Below are 22,696 nucleotides of genomic sequence, written 5' to 3' on the forward strand. Positions count from 1 at the left end.
ATAGTCAAGACTTACAAAGCCCTCACCCACTCCTCTCCCAGTTACTCTGACCTTACTGTATCGCCCTTTAAACCAGTGGCGGATCTAGACTTAACTTTTAGGGGGGGCGGTTTAAGAATGATGACTCCTCCCCCTAATCATAGCCCCTCCCACTTAGTAATGCCCTTCCCGTTCGCTTCTAAAATTTCCTATTGTTGCCATTACTAATAAAATGTTGCCAGTTAGTGGAGAGAACCCTGCGCACTGGTGATACAGACTAGCGAATCACCATTCCTTCCATCAGGGGTGGTAGAGGCTAAGACAGTAGGGCAATTTAAACATGCATGGGATAGACATAAGGATATTCTTACAAAGAAATAAGGATCAGATAAGGTTAGAGATAAAAATAATGTAAAAAAAAAAAAAAGGGGCAGATTAGATGGGCCAAGTGGTTCTTATCTGCCGACAAATTCTGTTTCTACAGCACACAGAATGAGCCGAAATTCACATTATAGCACACTGTATGAGCTGAAATTCACAATGTAGCACACAGTATGATCCGAAATTCACATTATAGCACACTGTATGAGCTGAAATTCACAATGTAGCACACAGAATGATCCGAAATGCACATCATAGCACACAGAATGATCCGAATTGCATATCATTGCACACTGAATGATCCGAAATGCACATAGCACGCAGAATGATCCTAAATGCACATCATAGCACGCAGAATGATCCGAAATGCACATCATAGCACACAGAATGATCCGAAATGCACATCATAGCACACTGAATGATCCGAAATGCACATAGCACGCAGAATGATCCTAAATGCACATTATAGCACGCAGAATGATCCTAAATGCACATCATAGCACGCAGAATGATCCGAAATGCACATCATAGCACGCAGAATGATCCGAAATGCACATTATAGCACCCAGAATGATCCTAAATGCACATTATAGCACGCAGAATGATCCTAAATGCACATTATAGCACACTGAATGATCCTAAATGCACATTATAGCACACTGAATGATCCTAAATGCACATTATAGCACGCAGAATGATCCTAAATGCACATTATAGCACCCAGAATGATCCTAAATGCACATTATAGCACGCAGAATGATCCTAAATGCACATTATAGCACACTGAATGATCCTAAATGCACATTATAGCACACTGAATGATCCTAAATGCACATTATAGCACGCAGAATGATCCTAAATGCACATTATAGCACACTGAATGATCCTAAATGCACATTATAGCACGCAGAATGATCCTAAATGCACATTATAGCACACTGAATGATCCTAAATGCACATTATAGCACGCAGAATGATCCTAAATGCACATTATAGCACACAGAATGATCCGAAATGCACATCATAGCACACTGAATGATCCGAAATGCACATAGCACGCAGAATGATCCGAAATGCACATCATAGCACGCAGAATGATCCTAAATGCACATTATAGCACCCAGAATGATCCTAAATGCACATTATAGCACGCAGAATGATCCTAAATGCACATTATAGCACACTGAATGATCCTAAATGCACATTATAGCACACTGAATGATCCTAAATGCACATTATAGCACACTGAATGATCCGAAATTCACATCATAGCACACTGAATGATCCGAAATGCACATTATAGCACGCAGAATGATCCTAAATGCACATTATAGCACACTGAATGATCCTAAATGCACATTATAGCACACTGAATGATCCTAAATGCACATTATAGCACACTGAATGATCCTAAATGCACATTATAGCACGCAGAATGATCCTAAATGCACATTATAGCACACTGAATGATCCTAAATGCACATTATAGCACACTGAATGATCCTAAATGCACATCATAGCACACTGAATGATCCTAAATGCACATTATAGCACGCAGAATGATCCTAAATGCACATTATAGCACACTGAATGATCCTAAATGCACATTATAGCACACTGAATGATCCTAAATGCACATCATAGCACACTGAATGATCCTAAATGCACATTATAGCACACTGAATGATCCTAAATGCACATTATAGCACACTGAATGATCCTAAATGCACATTATAGCACACTGAATGATCCTAAATTCACATCATAGCACACTGAATGATCCGAAATGCACATTATAGCACGCAGAATGATCCTAAATGCACATTATAGCACACTGAATGATCCTAAATGCACATTATAGCACACTGAATGATCCTAAATGCACATCATAGCACACTGAATGATCCTAAATGCACATTATAGCACGCAGAATGATCCTAAATGCACATTATAGCACGCAGAATGATCCTAAATGCACATTATAGCACACTGAACGATCCTAAATGCACATCATAGCACACTGAATGATCCTAAATGCACATTATAGCACGCAGAATGATCCGAAATTCACATCATAGCACACTGAATGATCCGAAATTCACATCATAGCACACTGAATGATCCTAAATTCACATTATAGCACACTGAATGAGCCGAAATGCACATTATAGCACACTGAATGATCCTAAATGCACATTATAGCACACTGAATGATCCTAAATGCACATTATAGCACGCAGAATGATCCTAAATGCACATTATAGCACACTGAATGATCCTAAATGCACATTATAGCACACTGAATGATCCTAAATGCACATTATAGCACGCAGAATGATCCTAAATGCACATTATAGCACACTGAATGATCCTAAATGCACATCATAGCACGCAGAATGATCCTAAATGCACATTATAGCACACTGAATGATCCTAAATGCACATTATAGCACACTGAATGATCCTAAATGCACATTATAGCACGCAGAATGATCCTAAATGCACATTATAGCACACTGAATGATCCTAAATGCACATTATAGCACACTGAATGATCCTAAATGCACATTATAGCACGCAGAATGATCCTAAATGCACATTATAGCACACTGAATGATCCTAAATGCACATTATAGCACACTGAAGGATCCTAAATGCACATTATAGCACACTGAATGATCCTAAATGCACATTATAGCACGCAGAATGATCCTAAATGCACATTATAGCACACTGAATGATCCTAAATGCACATTATAGCACACTGAATGATCCTAAATGCACATTATAGCACGCAGAATGATCCTAAATGCACATTATAGCACACTGAATGATCCTAAATGCACATTATAGCACACTGAATGATCCTAAATGCACATTATAGCACACTGAATGATCCTAAATGCACATTATAGCACACTGAATGATCCTAAATGCACATCATAGCACGCAGAATGATCCTAAATGCACATTATAGCACACTGAATGATCCTAAATGCACATTATAGCACGCAGAATGATCCTAAATGCACATTATAGCACGCAGAATGATCCGAAATTCACATCATAGCACACTGAATGATCCGAAATTCACATCATAGCACACTGAATGATCCGAAATTCACATTATAGCACACTGAATGAGCCGAAATGCACATTATAGCACACTGAATGATCCTAAATGCACATTATAGCACACTGAATGATCCTAAATGCACATTATAGCACGCAGAATGATCCTAAATGCACATTATAGCACACTGAATGATCCTAAATGCACATTATAGCACACTGAATGATCCTAAATGCACATTATAGCACGCAGAATGATCCTAAATGCACATTATAGCACACTGAATGATCCTAAATGCACATCATAGCACGCAGAATGATCCTAAATGCACATTATAGCACACTGAATGATCCTAAATGCACATTATAGCACACTGAATGATCCTAAATGCACATTATAGCACGCAGAATGATCCTAAATGCACATTATAGCACACTGAATGATCCTAAATGCACATTATAGCACGCAGAATTATCCTAAATGCACATTATAGCACACTGAATGATCCTAAATGCACATTATAGCACGCAGAATGATCCTAAATGCACATTATAGCACACTAAATGATCCTAAATGCACATTATAGCACACTGAATGATCCTAAATGCACATTATAGCACGCAGAATTATCCTAAATGCACATTATAGCACACTGAATGATCCTAAATGCACATTATAGCATGCAGAATGATCCTAAATGCACATTATAGCACACTGAATGATCCTAAATGCACATTATAGCACACTGAATGATCCTAAATGCACATCATAGCACACTGAATGATCCTAAATGCACATTATAGCACGCAGAATGATCCTAAATGCACATTATAGCACGCAGAATGATCCTAAATGCACATCATAGCACACTGAATGATCCTAAATGCACATTATAGCACGCAGAATGATCCGAAATTCACATCATAGCACACTGAATGATCCGAAATTCACATCATAGCACACTGAATGATCCTAAATTCACATTATAGCACACTGAATGAGCCGAAATGCACATTATAGCACACTGAATGATCCTAAATGCACATTATAGCACACTGAATGATCCTAAATGCACATTATAGCACGCAGAATGATCCTAAATGCACATTATAGCACACTGAATGATCCTAAATGCACATTATAGCACACTGAATGATCCTAAATGCACATTATAGCACGCAGAATGATCCTAAATGCACATTATAGCACACTGAATGATCCTAAATGCACATCATAGCACGCAGAATGATCCTAAATGCACATTATAGCACACTAAATGATCCTAAATGCACATTATAGCACACTGAATGATCCTAAATGCACATTATAGCACGCAGAATGATCCTAAATGCACATTATAGCACACTGAATGATCCTAAATGCACATTATAGCACACTGAATGATCCTAAATGCACATTATAGCACGCAGAATGATCCTAAATGCACATTATAGCACACTGAATGATCCTAAATGCACATTATAGCACAATGAATGATCCTAAATGCACATTATAGCACACCGAATGATCCTAAATGCACATTATAGCACGCAGAATGATCCTAAATGCACATTATAGCACACTGAATAATCCTAAATGCATATTATAGCACACTGAATGATCCTAAATGCACATTATAGCACGCAGAATGATCCTAAATGCACATTATAGCACACTGAATGATCCTAAATGCACATTATAGCACACTGAATGATCCTAAATGCACATTATAGCACACTGAATGATCCTAAATGCACATTATAGCACACTGAATGATCCTAAATGCACATCATAGCACGCAGAATGATCCTAAATGCACATTATAGCACACTGAATGATCCTAAATGCACATTATAGCACGCAGAATGATCCTAAATGCACATTATAGCACGCAGAATGATCCTAAATGCACATTATAGCACACTGAATGATCCTAAATGCACATCATAGCACACTGAATGATCCTAAATGCACATTATAGCACGCAGAATGATCCGAAATTCACATCATAGCACACTGAATGATCCGAAATTCACATCATAGCACACTGAATGATCTGAAATTCACATTTTCTCTATCGTCCTAGTGGATGCTGGGGTTCCTGAAAGGACCATGGGGAATAGCGGCTCCGCAGGAGACAGGGCACAAAAAGTAAAGCTTTAGGATCAGGTGGTGTGCACTGGCTCCTCCCCCTATGACCCTCCTCCAAGCCAGTTAGATTTTTGTGCCCGGCCGAGAAGGGTGCAATCTAGGTGGCTCTCCTAAAGAGCTGCTTAGGAAAGTTTAGCTTAGGTTTTTTATTTTACAGTGAGTCCTGCTGGCAACAGGATCACTGCAACGAGGGACTTAGGGGAGAAGAAGTGAACTCACCTGCGTGCAGGATGGATTGGCTTCTTGGCTACTGGACATCAGCTCCAGAGGGACGATCACAGGTACAGCCTGGATGGTCACCGGAGCCTTGCCGCCGGCCCCCTTGCAGATGCTGAAGTAAGAAGAGGTCCAGAATCGGCGGCAGAAGACTCCTCAGTCTTCTAAAGGTAGCGCACAGCACTGCAGCTGTGCGCCATTTTCCTCTCAGCACACTTCACACGGCAGTCACTGAGGGTGCAGGGCGCTGGGAGGGGGGCGCCCTGGGAGGCAAATGAATACCTATTTTGGCTAAAAATACCTCACATATAGCCTCCGGAGGCTATATGGAGATATTTAACCCCTGCCAGAATCCGTTAAGAGCGGGAGACGAGGCCGCCGAAAAAGGGGCGGGGCCTATCTCCTCAGCACACAGCGCCATTTTCCCTCACAGAAAGGCTGGAGGGAAGGCTCCCAGGCTCTCCCCTGCACTGCACTACAGAAACAGGGTTAAAACAGAGAGGGGGGGCACTAATTTGGCGATATGCTTATATATATATTAAGATGCTATAAGGGAAAACACTTATATAAGGTTGTCCCTATATAATTATAGCGTTTTTGGTGTGTGCTGGCAAACTCTCCCTCTGTCTCTCCAAAGGGCTAGTAGGTCCTGTCCTCTATCAGAGCATTCCCTGTGTGTGTGCTGTGTGTCGGTACGTGTGTGTCGACATGTATGAGGACGATGTTGGTGAGGAGGCGGAGCAATTGCCTGTAATGGTGATGTCACTCTCTAGGGAGTCGACACCGGAATGGATGGCTTATTTAGGAAATTACGTGATAATGTCAACACGCTGCAAGGTCGGTTGACGACATGAGACGGCCGACAAACAATTAGTACGGTCCAGACGTCTCAAAAACACCGTCAAGGGTTTTAAAACGCCCGTTTACTTTAGTCGGTCGACACAGACACAGACAGGGACACTGAATCCAGTGTCGACGGTGAATAAACAAACGTATTCCTTATTAGGGCCACACGTTAAAGGCAATGAAGGAGGTGTTACGTATTTCTGATACTACAAGTACCACAAAAGAGGGTATTATGTGGGATGTGAAAAAACTACCATAGTTTTTCCTGAATCAGATAAATTAAATAAAGTGTGTGATGATGCGTGGGTTCCCCCCGATAGAAAATTATGGGCGGTATACCCTTTCCCGCCAGAAGTTAGGGCGCGTTGGGAAACACCCTTTAAGGTGGATAAGGCGCTCACACGCTTATCAAAACAAGTGGCGGTACCGTCTATAGATAGGGCCGTCCTCAAGGACCAGCTGACAAGGCTGGAAAATATAATAAACACATACTGGTGTTATACTGCGGCCAGCGATCGCCTCAGCCTGGATGTGCAGAGCTAGGGTGGCTTGGTCGGATTCCCTGACTAAAAATATTGATACCCTTGACAGGGACAGTATTTTATTGACTATAGAGCATTTCTATATATGCGAGATGCACAGAGGGATATTTGCACTCTGGCATCATGAATAAACGCGATGTCCATAACTGCCAGAAGATGTTATGGACACGACAGTGGTCAGGTGATGCAGATTCCAAACGGCACAGTATGGCCGTATACAGGAAGAGGACTTGTTTGGGGTCGGTCCATCGGACCTGGTGGTCACGGCAACTGCTGGAAAATCCACCGTTTTTTACCCTAAGTCACATCTCTGCAGAAAAAGACACCGTCTTTTCAGCCTCAGTCCTCTCGTCCCTATAAGATCATATCTGCCCAGGGATAGAGGAAAGGGAAGAAGACTGCAGCAGGCAGCCCATTCCCAGGAACAGAAGCGTTCCACCGCGTCTGACAAGTTCTCAGCATGGCGCTGAGACCGTACAGGACCCCTGGATCCTACAAGTAGTATCCCGGGGGTACAGATGGGAATGTCGAGACGTTTCCCCTTCGCAGGCTCCTGAAGTCTGCTTTACCAAGTCTCCCTCCGACAAGGAGGTAGTATGGAAAAAAATTCACAAGCTGTATTCCCAGCAGGTGATAATTAAATTACCCCTCCTACTACAGAAAAGGGGTATTATTCCACACTATATTGTGGTACTGAAGCCAGAAGGCTAGGTGAGACTTATTCTAAAAATTTTTTTTTTGAACACTTACAAAGGTTCAAATTAAGATGAAGTCACTCAGAGCAGTGATAACGAACCAGGAATAAGGGGACTATATAGTGTCCCGGGACATCAGGGATGCTTACCTCTATGTCCCAAATTTGCCCTTCTCACTAAGGGTACCTCAGGTTCGTGGTGCAGAACTGTCACTATCAGTTTCAGACGCTGCCGTTTGGATTGTCCACGGCACCCTGGGGTCTTTACCAAGGTAATGGCCGAATTGATGATTCTTCTTCGAAGAAAAGGCGTCTTAATTATCCCTTACTTGGACGATCTCCTGATAGGGGCATAGTCCAGGGAACAGTTGGAGGTCGGAGTAGCACTATCTCGGATACTGCTACAATCAGCACGGGTGGATTCTAAATATTCCAAAATCGCAGCTGATCCCGACGACACGTCTGCTGTGCCTAGGGATGATTCTGGACACAGTCCAGAAAAAGGTGTTTCTCCCGGAAGAGAAAGCCAGGGAGTTATCCGAGCAAGTCAGGAACCTCCTAAAAACAGTGCATCATTGCACAAGGGTCCTGGTAAAAATGGTGGCTTCCTACGAAGCAATTCCATTCGGCAGATTTCACGTAAGAACTTTTCAGTGGGATCTGCTGGACAAATGGTCCGGATCGCATCTTCAGATGCATCAGCGGATAACCCAATATCCAAGGACAAGGGTGTCTCTCCTGTGGTGGTTATAGAGTGCTCATCTTCTAGAGGGCAGCAGATTCGGCATTCAGGATTGGATGCTGGTAACCACGGAGCCCAGCCTGAGAGGCTGGGGAGCAGTCACACAAGGAAAAAATTTCCAGGGAGTGTGATCAAGTATGGAGACTTTTCTCCACATAAATATACTGGAGCTAAGGGTAAATTTATAATGCTCTAAGCTTAGCAAGACCTCTGCTTCAAGGTCAGCCGGTATTGATCCAGTGGGAAAAACATCACGGCAGTCGCCCACGTAAACAGACAGGGCGACACAAGAAGCAGGAGGGCAATGGCAGAAACTGAAAGGACTTTTCGCTGGGCGGAAAATCATGTGATAACACTGTCAGCAGTTTTTCATCCCGGGAATGGAAACTGGGAAGCAGACTTCCTCAGCACGACCTCCACCCGGGAGAGTGGAAACTTCATTGAGAAGTTTTTTCCACATGATTGTAAACCGTTGGGAAATACCAAAGGTGGACATGATGGCGTCCCGTCTGAACAAAAAACGGGACAGGTATTGCGCCAGGTCAAGAGACCCTCAGGCAATAGATGTGGACGTTCTGGTAACACCGTGGGTGTACCAGTCGGTGTATGTGTTCCCTCCTCTGCTTCTCATACCTAAGGTGCTGAGAATTATAAGACGTAGAGGAGTAAGAACTATACTCATGGCTCCGGATTGGCCAAGAAGGACTTGGTACCCGGAACTTCAAGAGATGCTTACAGAGGTCTTATGGCCTCTGCCGCTAAGAAGGGACTTGCTTCAGCAGGTACCATGTCTGTTCCAAGACTTACCGCAGCTGCGTTTGTCGGCATGGCGATGGAAAGCCGGATCCTAAAGGAAAAAAAAGGCATTCCGGAAGAGGTCATTCCTACCCTGGTCAAAGCCAGAAAGGAGGTGACCGCACAACATTATCACCACGTGTGGCGAAAATATGTTGCGTGGTGTGAGGCCAGGAAGGCCCCACAAAGAAATTTCAACTCGGTCGTTTCCTGCATTTCCTGCAAATAGGAGTGTCTATGGGCCTCAAATTGGGGTCCATTAAGGTTCAAATTCGGCCCTGTAAATTTTCTTCCAGAAAGAATTGGCTTCAGTTCCTGAAGTCCAGAAGTTTGTCAAGGGAGTATTGCATATACAAACCCCTTTTTTGTGCCTCCAGTGGCACTGTGGGATCTCAACGTAGTTCTGGGATTCCTCAAATCACATTGGTTTAAAACCAGTCAAATATGTGGATTTGAAGCATCTCACATAAAAAGTGACCATGCTCTTGGCCCTGGCCTGGACCAGGCGAGTGTCAAATTGGTGGTTTTTTCTCAAAAAAGCCCATATCTGTTTGTCCATTCGGACAGGGCAGAGCTGCGGACTCGTCCCCAGTTCTCTCCCTAAGGTGGTGTCAGTGTTTCACCTGAACCAGCTTATTGTGGTGCCTTGCACCTACTAGGGACTTGGAGGACTCCAAGTTGCTAGGAGTTGTCAGGGCCCTGAAAATATGTTCCAGGACAGCTGGAGTCAGAAAATCTGACTCGCTGTTTATACTGTATGCACCCAACAAGTTGGGTGCGCCTGCTTCTAAGCAGGCGATTGCTCGTTGGATTTGTAACACAATTCAACTTGCACATTCTGAGGCAGGCCTGCCACAGTCTAAATCGGTTAAGGCCCATTCCACAAGGAAGGTGGGCTCATCTTGGGCGGCTGCCCGAGAGGTCTCGGCATTACAACTCTGCCGAGCAGCTACGTGGTCAGGGGAGAACAGTTTGTAAAATTCTACAAATTTGATATCCTGGCAAAAGAGGACCTGGAGTTCTCTCATTCGGTGCTGCAGAGTCATCCGCACTCTCCCGCCCGTTTGGGAGCTTTGGTATAATCCCCATGGTCCTTTCAGGAACCCCAGCATCCACTAGGACGATAGAGAAAATAAGAATTTACTTACCGATAATTCTATTTCTCGGAGTCCGTAGTGGATGCTGGGCGCCCATCCCAAGTGCGGATTATCTGCAATACTTGTACATAGTTACAAAAATCGGGTTATTATTGTTGTGAGCCATCTTTTCAGAGGCTCCGCTGTTATCATACTGTTAACTGGGTTTAGATCACAAGTTGTACGGTGTGATTGGTGTGGCTGGTATGAGTCTTACCCGGGATTCATAATTCCTCCCTTATTGTGTACGCTCGTCCGGGCACAGTACCTAACTGGCTTGGAGGAGGGTCATAGGGGGAGGAGCCAGTGCACACCACCTGATCCTAAAGCTTTACTTTTTGTGCCCTGTCTCCTGCGGAGCCGCTATTCCCCATGGTCCTTTCAGGAACCCCAGCATCCACTACGGACTCCGAGAAATAGAATTATCGGTAAGTAAATTCTTATTATAGCACACTGAATGAGCCGAAATGCACATTATAGCACACTGAATGATCCTAAATGCACATTATAGCACACTGAATGATCCTAAATGCACATTATAGCACGCAGAATGATCCTAAATGCACATTATAGCACACTGAATGATCCTAAATGCACATTATAGCACACTGAATGATCCTAAATGCACATCATAGCACACTGAATGATCCTAAATGCACATTATAGCACGCAGAGTGATCCTAAATGCACATTATAGCACGCAGAATGATCCTAAATGCACATCATAGCACACTGAATGATCCTAAATGCACATTATAGCACGCAGAATGATCCGAAATTCACATCATAGCACACTGAATGATCCGAAATTCACATCATAGCACACTGAATGATCCTAAATTCACATTATAGCACACTGAATGAGCCGAAATGCACATTATAGCACACTGAATGATCCTAAATGCACATTATAGCACACTGAATGATCCTAAATGCACATTATAGCACGCAGAATGATCCTAAATGCACATTATAGCACACTGAATGATCCTAAATGCACATTATAGCACACTGAATGATCCTAAATGCACATTATAGCACGCAGAATGATCCTAAATGCACATTATAGCACACTGAATGATCCTAAATGCACATCATAGCACGCAGAATGATCCTAAATGCACATTATAGCACACTAAATGATCCTAAATGCACATTATAGCACACTGAATGATCCTAAATGCACATTATAGCACGCAGAATGATCCTAAATGCACATTATAGCACACTGAATGATCCTAAATGCACATTATAGCACACTGAATGATCCTAAATGCACATTATAGCACGCAGAATGATCCTAAATGCACATTATAGCACACTGAATGATCCTAAATGCACATTATAGCACACTGAATGATCCTAAATGCACATTATAGCACACTGAATGATCCTAAATGCACATTATAGCACGCAGAATGATCCTAAATGCACATTATAGCACACTGAATGATCCTAAATGCACATTATAGCACACTGAATGATCCTAAATGCACATTATAGCACGCAGAATGATCCTAAATGCACATTATAGCACACTGAATGATCCTAAATGCACATTATAGCACCCAGAATGATCCTAAATGCACATTATAGCACACTGAATGATCCTAAATGCACATTATAGCACACTGAATGATCCTAAATGCACATCATAGCACGCAGAATGATCCTAAATGCACATTATAGCACACTGAATGATCCTAAATGCACATTATAGCACGCAGAATGATCCTAAATGCACATTATAGCACGCAGAATGATCCTAAATGCACATTATAGCACACTGAATGATCCTAAATGCACATCATAGCACACTGAATGATCCTAAATGCACATTATAGCACGCAGAATGATCCGAAATTCACATCATAGCACACTGAATGATCCGAAATTCACATCATAGCACACTGAATGATCTGAAATTCACATTATAGCACACTGAATGAGCCGAAATGCACATTATAGCACACTGAATGATCCTAAATGCACATTATAGCACACTGAATGATCCTAAATGCACATTATAGCACGCAGAATGATCCTAAATGCACATTATAGCACACTGAATGATCCTAAATGCACATTATAGCACACTGAATGATCCTAAATGCACATTATAGCACGCAGAATGATCCTAAATGCACATTATAGCACACTGAATGATCCTAAATGCACATCATAGCACGCAGAATGATCCTAAATGCACATTATAGCACACTGAATGATCCTAAATGCACATTATAGCACACTGAATGATCCTAAATGCACATTATAGCACGCAGAATGATCCTAAATGCACATTATAGCACACTGAATGATCCTAAATGCACATTATAGCACGCAGAATGATCCTAAATGCACATTATAGCACACTGAATGATCCTAAATGCACATTATAGCACGCAGAATGATCCTAAATGCACATTATAGCACACTGAATGATCCTAAATGCACATTATAGCACACTGAATGATCCTAAATGCACATTATAGCACGCAGAATGATCCTAAATGCACATTATAGCACACTGAATGATCCTAAATGCACATTATAGCACACTGAATGATCCTAAATGCACATCATAGCACACTGAATGATCCTAAATGCACATTATAGCACGCAGAATGATCCTAAATGCACATTATAGCACGCAGAATGATCCTAAATGCACATTATAGCACACTGAATGATCCTAAATGCACATCATAGCACACTGAATGATCCTAAATGCACATTATAGCACGCAGAATGATCCGAAATTCACATCATAGCACACTGAATGATCCGAAATTCACATCATAGCACACTGAATGATCCTAAATTCACATTATAGCACACTGAATGAGCCGAAATGCACATTATAGCACACTGAATGATCCTAAATGCACATTATAGCTCACTGAATGATCCTAAATGCACATTATAGCACGCAGAATGATCCTAAATGTACATTATAGCACACTGAATGATCCTAAATGCACATTATAGCACGCAGAATGATCCTAAATGCACATTATAGCACACTGAATGATCCTAAATGCACATCATAGCACGCAGAATGATCCTAAATGCACATTATAGCACACTGAATGATCCTAAATGCACATTATAGCACACTGAATGATCCTAAATGCACATTATAGCACGCAGAATGATCCTAAATGCACATTATAGCACACTGAATGATCCTAAATGCACATTATAGCACGCAGAATGATCCTAAATGCACATTATAGCACAATGTATGAGGCGAAATTCACACACACACACACACACACACTCACACACACACCTGACAGTGAATGGAGGCCGGGTCCCGCCGCGGTATTGGGAACGGGGCGGAGAGCGGTGCAGCGCGGCGGGGGACGGGGAGAGAGAGAGAGCGCCCTGACGCGCGTACAGGGAGGAGGGGGCGTGGTAAAAACAGAGGCCGCTGTACGCGTGTCAGGACGCTCTCTCTCCCATTCCCCCGCCGCGCTGCACCGCTATCCACCCCGTTCCCACCACCGCAGCGGGACCCGGCCTCCATCCCGGTGCCGGTACATGTAGGGGGGGCGTTCGCCCTAATCGCCCCCCGCTAAATCCGCCACTGCTTTAAACTCCCGCTCATCCTCTTCGCTCCGCTAATGCACGCCGCCTCTCCTGCCTACTGATGACCTCCTCCCACTCCTACCTCCAAGATTTTGCACGTGCTGCTCCCTTTCTTAGGAATTCTCTACCTCTCCCCCTCAGACTCTCCACCACAGTTGCCTACTCTCCCTCATTCTGCAGGAGACTCCCTGAAATAGTAGCAATCTCCCTGACTCCATAAATAGACCATCAATCTCCCTGATTACACTTTATCCCCATTATGCAGCTGTTACATAATTGGGGAAATAAATGGGATCAGCAGTGCCATTTCCCTGCATTAGTTATAAGGCACAATGATCCCTATGGCTACATGCATCTTAAACAAGGTTTCTCGTGGCCACTTACAGTATATGGAACCTCTGGTAAAATACAATACACAAACAAATCCTGCAAAATATCAGTGTGTTTTCTTCAAGAAGTAGAACTTTGGGGCTAATTTACATTTGGATGTAAGTCATTTTTATAACACGCCTCTCAGATGTAGCGGTATACACCCGCGCTGATAGGTGTTACTTTCACATCTCCCTGAAATGCTTTTTCAAAAGTAGGCACGTATGCTCTCCACCTGTCTACAAAACATCAAACGGGCTCTCAAGACCCACTTCTTCACCAAACCCAGCCTAATCTCATCTTAAACCTCCTTTCTACGCTCTCTGTCACCGCTGTCTGTGTGCCCCTAGAATGTAAGCTTTTACGAGCAGGGCCCTCTTCCCTCATGTGCCTTTACGTCTCTTACTTAAACTTTCTTCTTTTCAATACTCCCTTTGACGGCACCAAATCCCTGGGTTTTCTGCCGCCCTGATACTTATTTCAGTGCTGTTTACTGACGCAGCTATGTTTATATACCCTGCACTTGTCCTATATTGTATTGAACTGTAAGTCACTGTCTTCATGTTTTGCTTATTTGTTTACTCTATAATTGGGCGCTGCGGATCCCAAGTGGTGCCATATAAATAAAGGATAATAATAATAATAATAAGATATTGTGTATAATAAAGAAGACAATACATAAGTCTGCCAATAGAACTGAAATCTACATGTCACTGTGTGCCAGCTGTATAAATCCTTTGTGAATGCCTGAGTCCCTTAGTGTCCCTGCCTTAGTGCAGTAGGTGGGATATTCCCTCTTATACTGGTAAGAAGCCTGGACTCTCTATTTCACAATTACATGTTCCAAGGCCCGTACACACTCGTTGATAAAGTAAACGACATCGCTCATAGGGGGTCATTCCGACCCGATCGCTTGCTGCAGTTTGTCGCAGCGCAGCGATCGGGTCAGAACTGCGCATGCGCCAGGGCGGGAGGGGGCTGAACGGCGGCATTAAGCCGCCATTTAGGGGGAGCGGTCCGGCCAACGCAGGCGTGGCCGGAGCGTTGGGGAGGCGGGCCGCTGCAGCCAGCGGGTTTGACGAGCAACTCCCGGCCAGCTGCAGGAGCTGCGCTGGCCGGGAGTTACTCCTCAAATACAAAGGCATCGTCACTGTTGCGATGCTTTTGTATTTGTGCGGGGGGGGGGGGGAGCGGCGCACTGACATGCGGGGTGGACTAGCCCTGTGCTGGGCGTCCCCCCGCATGTCTGAGTTAACGTTCGTAGCTGTGCTAAACTTAGCACAGCTACGATCAACTCGTAATAACCCCCATAGTGGGGCAGATGTATTAAGCCTGGAGAAGAGATAAAACATTGATAAGTGGAAGGTGATAACTCACCAGCCAATCAGCTCCTAACTGTCAATTTGCATATTGGAGCTGATTGGCTGGTGCGTGATCACCTTGCACTTATCACTTCTTTATCACTTCTCCAGGCTTAATACATCTGCCCCTCTGACCGTTCCTGAGCGATGTCGCTTACTCTATGCTGTAAATGATGTGCGTACTCTGTAAATGACGACCGCCCTATGCATATGCCCGCCGTCGGGCGGCCAGGCCCAGGAGGGGGACACACTAGGCGATGTCGCTCACCGAGCACATCGCCTAATGAGTACCCACCTTAAGAGCTTACTTCTGCTATACTTCATGCTAAAGTTAGGAGAGACCCTGAGCTGAGAGCTGACACATGGCTTCAGAGACAAAGGGGGTAATTCAGACCTGATCGCTAGCACGCGATTTTTGCACTGCTGCGATCATACTCGCCGCCTACAGGGGGAGTGTATTTTAGCTGTGCAAGTGTGCGATCGCATGTGTAGCAGAGCTGTACAAACAGATCAAGTCTCTGCACAGCCCAGGACTTACTCAGCCGCTGCGATCACATCAGACTGTCCGGGACCAAAATTGATGTCAGGAACCCTCCCTGCAATCGCTTGGACACGCCCGCGTTTTTCCAACCACTCCCTGAAAACGGACAGTTGCCACCCACAAACGCCCTCTTCCTGTCAATCTCCTTGCGAACGCCCGTGAGAATGGATTGTTTGCACAATCCCATCGCTGAGCGGCGATCCGCTTTGTACCCGTGTGACGCACCTGCGCATGGCAGTGCATACTCATGCGCAGTTTAGACCTGATCACCCGCTGTGCAAAAACGCAGCCTAGCGATCAGGTCTGAATTACCCCCAAAGAGCTAGAGTTTAACAAAAAACCAACTGATATTTTTAATTCAACACCCATTCAAAATCAGAGATCCTCCGTGCACCCAGACTTATTCGCCCCTTACGGAATACATTCAGACTTTCAGTGCTTTAATATATACAAATCTGACTTTTATAGCACGTTGAACAGCTGTTTTTTGATGTACAAACACATCTTCACTAATGAGTCCCCCAGACACGTAGACCTCAAACACTTTGATAAATAGGACCCCTTAGGGTCTGTTTAAGCGCAAAAGCAATTAATATACATAAACATATAGGTAAAAGTAGTTCATTTAAAAATAAATAGCTTGAGAAACATTTAGAAACAAAACAAAGAAAAAAACTGCTTAAAGTAATAATGATATATAGGTAGAATTTGTATGTAACATATAAAATATACTGTTTTTTGGGAGATGTAAATATCCTGGTTTTCTCAAATGCATGTGGTGTTAACAAGCCCTGATTGCCCCCCATTACTTTGTTATCCTGCTACCTGCAAGACCAATGTACTGGAGCAATTCGGTATTGCAGAAGATTGTGGTGGTCATTCCGAGTTGTTCGCTCTGTAAATTTCTTTGCATCGCAGCGATTTTCCACCTATTGCGCATGCGCAATGTTCGCACTGCGACTGCGCCAAGTAAATTTGCTAAGAAGTTTGGTATTTTACTCACGGCATTACGAGGTTTTTTCTTCGTTCTGGTGATTGGAGTGTGATTGACAGGAAGTGGGTGTTTCTGGGCGGAAACTGGCCATTTTATGGGAGTGTGTGAAAAAACGCTACCGTTTCTGGGAAAAACGCGGGAGTGGCTGAAGAAACGGAGGAGTGTCTGGGCGAACGCTAGGTGTGTTTGTGACGTCAAACCAGGAACGACAAGCACTGAACTGATCGCACTGGAAGAGTAAGTCTCGAGCTACTCAGAAACTGCACAGAGAAGTCTTTTCGCAATATTGCGAATCTTTCGTTCGCAATTTTGATAAGCTAAGATTTACTCCCAGTAGGCGGCGGCTTAGCGTGTGCAATGCTGCTAAAAGCAGCTTGCGAGCGAACAACTCGGAATGAGGGCCTGTATCAGTTCCTTCAAGCAAGCTCCAAAAACTTTCACTGTTCATTTTAAGGAGTAGACCCAGGGCCGGCACCAGAAATCTTGGGGCCCGGTACAGTGATATCTTTGGGGCCCCCTTGGAATTTGCTGCGCTACATAAGAAACGGTTACTAAATAAAAATATATATATTTATATTTATATACACATACATAAATCTCTCCTTCCTCCCACACACCCAAAATCTGTCTCCCCCATGCTGCAATCCCAGCTCCGCCACCACATCCCAAAGCTCTGTATCCCCTCACCAAGCCACACTTACCCTGGGGAGAGACTCCCCTGTGCTGCGCTACCCCACACCAGACCCCAGAAAGACGAGACAGATACAGGGCACGGGAATCCTGGGAAGCGGAGCTGCTGCCATGTACCGTAACTGCCTGCAACAGAGCAGAACCCGGAAGAGCGGGCGCACACTCGTGCCACACAGTCACTGTGTGTGAGAGGCTCCTGTCACTCTGAGACCGCGCCCACACCGCCTACAGCTTGCTGCCCTATTTGGACAAGACGGCTCACATCCCTACCAGGCACTATGTAGCATATCCTTGGGGCCCGGTACAGGTGTCCCCATTGACCCCCCCCTGTTGCTGGCCCTGAGTAGACACCTAAGTATTCAAGTGCCACATTAAAGACAGTGAACACTTATTATTTGTGGGTGTTTTCTGGGGATATCCCACAAATAATAATAATAATTGATAAATATGCTATAAACTAGGATGCTAGAAAGACAAAGTACTGCAATCAGTAAGGTTTGCACAAACCAATGTTTTTAGATCAAATAAATTTTGACTATCCCTTCAAATGTTATGCTGGCAAAATGATAATAATTATTATGGTGTATATTCTCTTGAAGGAGAGGCAGTCGACGGTGAAGAGGGAGAAGAACTGTTCTCAGCAGGGAAACAAATCAGGAGAGAGGACTAAGATGCAAAGGGCAAACTCTGTCACGGTGGACGGACAAGGCCTTCAGGTTTGGATATGCCATTTTTATATTCTTGCTGTGATGCCTTCGGAAACATTATGGGGGGAATTCAATTGTTTGAAAAGTCAGTTGTTTTTTTCTGTCTATTAGATAGGAAAAAAACAGGCACCCAACTGAATTTTCAAACAATTGAATACCCCCCTATCTGTTTATACCAGTGGCGGCTCCAGAGGGGAGCCACACCAACTGCCACTTCAAACTGACACTGGCAGTTGGTGTGCCTCCCTTATTTGAATTTTGGTCTGCGGTGCATCCCCACCTCTGGAGCTGCCAATGGAACCTACGGTCATTGCCTAAGCTTTGGGCAGCAGTTGGTCATAATTTGAGGCTGGGTAGAACTGTGGGGTACGTAACTTCCATGGTAGGAGCAAAGTTATGTGTTGCTGATTGTCATCTACTTTATCAGTTGTTTTATTGCACGATCGACAGAGTTCGCCATAATCTATAGTTACTGCTTTAGAGTGAATTTGTTGATTCTACCGTATGTCGTCTTTCTGTCTTTAAATAAAGTTCTATTTAAAAAATAATAATATTTTTTGTTTTTAATGGTCATTTTAATAAAACATTCAATACATTACACTTTTTTTTTATTTGACACTTTACGCACAATAAAAAAATTTAGCCATCCAACTTCATTATAGTGTATCATGATCATAACTTTGTATTTATTTATTTTAACCTTTTTAGTTTGTGCGCGGCTGTTCATGTTTACAATATTATAATAGAATTCTCCCAACAGTTTCAAAAATACAGAATACACCAGTTACTACTGTAGCTGCTGGTTCAATTTTAAAAATCCAATATACAGTAAGGACGCTGAGAAAAAGAAAATTCATTTGTTTTGGGTATTAAGCCAGTTTATGCCACAGCACCAAATTGGATGCGTTACAAGAACCTGGGTAACAGAGCAGAAAACTGGGATCATGTGTATATGGTGGGGTCAATTTAATTAAGTGCGAGTTGGGTCCTGTGAGGCGTTCTCACAATCGAACTCGCACCACGAATTACATTTGCAACCAGGGCCGGACTGGCCATCTGGCACTTCTGGCAAATGCCAGAAGGGCCGATGGCCACGTGGGCCGGTCCAGCGCCCACTGAGACACGCTGCCGCTCAGTCCGGCGGCAGCGTGTCTCAGCTCTCAGGGGAGGAGAGCGCGCCAGCGCTGCTATGTCTGGCGGCGTATAGTGGACTTCAAACCAGCCGCCGGTTCGTGAGCCAATCAGAGCTCGCGGACCGGCAGCCAATCAGGAGCCGCCACTGCCGGTCCGCGAGCTCTGATTGGCTCACGAACCGGCGACTGGTTTGAAGTCCGCTACACGCCGCCAGACATAGCAGCGCTGGCGCGCTCTCAGCTCATAACAGCCTCAGTCACATCCCAGCCGGAGGAGCAGCAGCAGCGGTAAGCAGCTGCAGCACTGCTGTGGGGGCAATTGGTTGGCACTGTGGGGGCAATTGTGTACCTGGCACTGTGGGGGCATTTGTATACCTGGCACTGCGGGGGCAATTGGCTGGCACTGTGGGTGCAATTGTTTACCTGGCACTGTGGGGGCATTTGTATACCTGGCACTGTGGGGGCATTTGTATACCTGGCACTGTGGGGGCAATTGTTTACCTGGCACTGTGGGGGCATTTGTATACCTGGCACTGTGGGGGCAATTGGCTGGCACCGTGGGGGCATTTGTATACCTGGCACTGTGGGGGCAATTGTTTACCTGGCACTGTGGGGGCAATTGGCTGGCACTGTGGGGGCATTTGTATACCTGGCACTGTGGGGCATTTGTGGATCTGGCACCTGGCACTGTGGGGGCAATTGGCTGGCACTGTGGGCCATTTGTATACCTGGCACTGTGGGGCATTTGTGGATCTGGCTCTGTGTGGGCATTTGTGGATCTGGCACTGTGGGGGCATTTGTGGATCTGGCACTGTGGGGGCATTTGTATACCTGGCACTGTGGGGGCATTTGTATACCTGGCACTTTGGGGGCAATTGTGGATCTGGCACTGCACTATTGGGGGCATATATCTGTGTATCACGTCCCATTTTAATTGGCCACACCCATATTTTTGACAGTACCTCTATGGGACACTATCTGTCTGATTGGTCGCCACTTAGCCCCGCCGGGAGTGCACACAGACGCTCTCATTTTAGTGAATGGGGCGCGTGCGTGTCCACGTCCCTTTTCTGGAGCGCGCGCGCACTTAGTTACAACCTTTATTTTTCCATACCCCCACTTCAACATTTCCACTTCAACCAATGGTTGTGTGTATTTTAATACAGAATCATGTACACTTGTATGTTGTTATAACATTAATTATATTTGTAAGAGCATAGACTAAGAAGTAGGAGGAGTCGGGAATAGTAAGGGGAGGAGTCAGATGCTGACACCGAGGTGGGCCTGTGTGCTTCAAAAATGCCAGGGCCTATTTTTGGTCCCAGTCCTGCCCTGTTTGCAACCCAATTCCAAGCTGGCATTGCCTTTTCTGAGGAAAATCATATTTATTAATGTGTACCGCCCTAAGTTGGTGAAAAGGTAGGGAAAATCTTTAATATTAGGTAAAAATGTCAGGACACAGGGTCTGATTCATGTTTGTAAGTAAAACAAAAATAGCAAGTAACTTTATGACTGGAACAAACCATGTTGCTATGTAAGGGGAGCAAACAAATATACATTTTTTCTGTTCAGAATAAATACTGGCTGCTCTTGCATGTAGCCCACAAATGTTGGACAGCTTTATTTTTACACTGCCATTTAGATTTCAGTTTGAACACACCTGCCCCCCCCCGCAGTGCAACATGGTTTTGCCCACTTGCTTGCTGTTTTGCTTTGCTTACAAACATGAATCATGCAAACAGTGCAGAACCTCTGATATCTGATATATTCCTCCCAATGAGCACTGACAGAGCTTTTGGGCGGCCCCTGACTCCCCACCCGCACTGTGTAGGTGCCGAGCTCATGCGCATCTATTCACCTGCTAAAAAGTGCTCCCTCCATCCTGGCTGCAAGTTGGAACCAGCGGAACCTAGCCTGAAAAGCGGGATTGTCCCATCCAAAGTGAGATGATTGGGAGGATATACTCACATAATGATTTAAACATAGTATAACTATTTATATTTATAGAATATGAGTGCTAATGTATCTTTCCATGACACGTTTACACATTATTTTAGCTCCTAAGTCTGTGGGTGAGATGTATCAAGCATTGGAGAGATATAAAGTACCAATCAATCAGGCTGTGTTTGAAAAATGACAGATACTGATTGGCTGGCACGTTATCTCTCTCCAAGGCTTGCTACATCTCGTCCACAAACTAAGGAGTTAATGCAGCTAAGAGATAGAGACAAAATTGCGATGGCATCTGGAAACACAATGCCAGCGGTGCAAATGCAGTTTTGCTCAGGTAAAATACTGTGTTTGCATGTAGCACATAAATACCCCTATTGAGAGTAGCGGACAAAGGGGGTCATTTCGAGTTGTTAGCTAGCAGATTTCAGTTGCAGCGCAGCGATCAGGCAAAAAAACGGCACTTCTGCGCATGCGTGGCGTACTATTACAACGAACGATGCAGTTTCACACAAAGTCTAGCGAAGCTTTTCAGTCGCACTGCTGGCCGCAGAGTGATTGACAGGAAGAGGGCGTTTCTGGGTGTCAACTGATCGTTTTCAGGGAGTGAGCGGAAAAACGCAGGCGTGCCAGATAAAAACGCAGGCGTGGCTAGGAAAACGTAGGCGTTGCTGGCCGAACGCAGGTCGTGTTCGTGACGTCAAAACAGGAGCTGAACAGTCTGAAGTGATCGCAAGCGCTGAGTAGGTCTGGAGCTACTCTGAAACTGCACAAAATTATTTTGTAGCCGCTCTGCGATCCT

General features: G+C 44.3%; 1 protein-coding gene across 1 annotated transcript in view; it reads left to right on the forward strand.

Annotated features, from left to right (window-relative positions):
* Nucleotides 1-22,696, forward strand: part of DGKB (diacylglycerol kinase beta) — a 903,118-nt gene that overhangs the window by 339,200 nt on the left and 541,222 nt on the right. Inside the window, exon 13 of the mRNA XM_063924421.1 lies at nt 18,704-18,820. Coding sequence (XP_063780491.1) covers nt 18,704-18,820 — 117 coding nt within the window. The remainder of the gene's footprint in view (nt 1-18,703; nt 18,821-22,696) is intronic.

The sequence above is a fragment of the Pseudophryne corroboree genome, chromosome 5 (genome assembly GCF_028390025.1).
Source record: "Pseudophryne corroboree isolate aPseCor3 chromosome 5, aPseCor3.hap2, whole genome shotgun sequence".
NCBI classification, from domain to species: Eukaryota; Metazoa; Chordata; class Amphibia; order Anura; family Myobatrachidae; genus Pseudophryne; species Pseudophryne corroboree.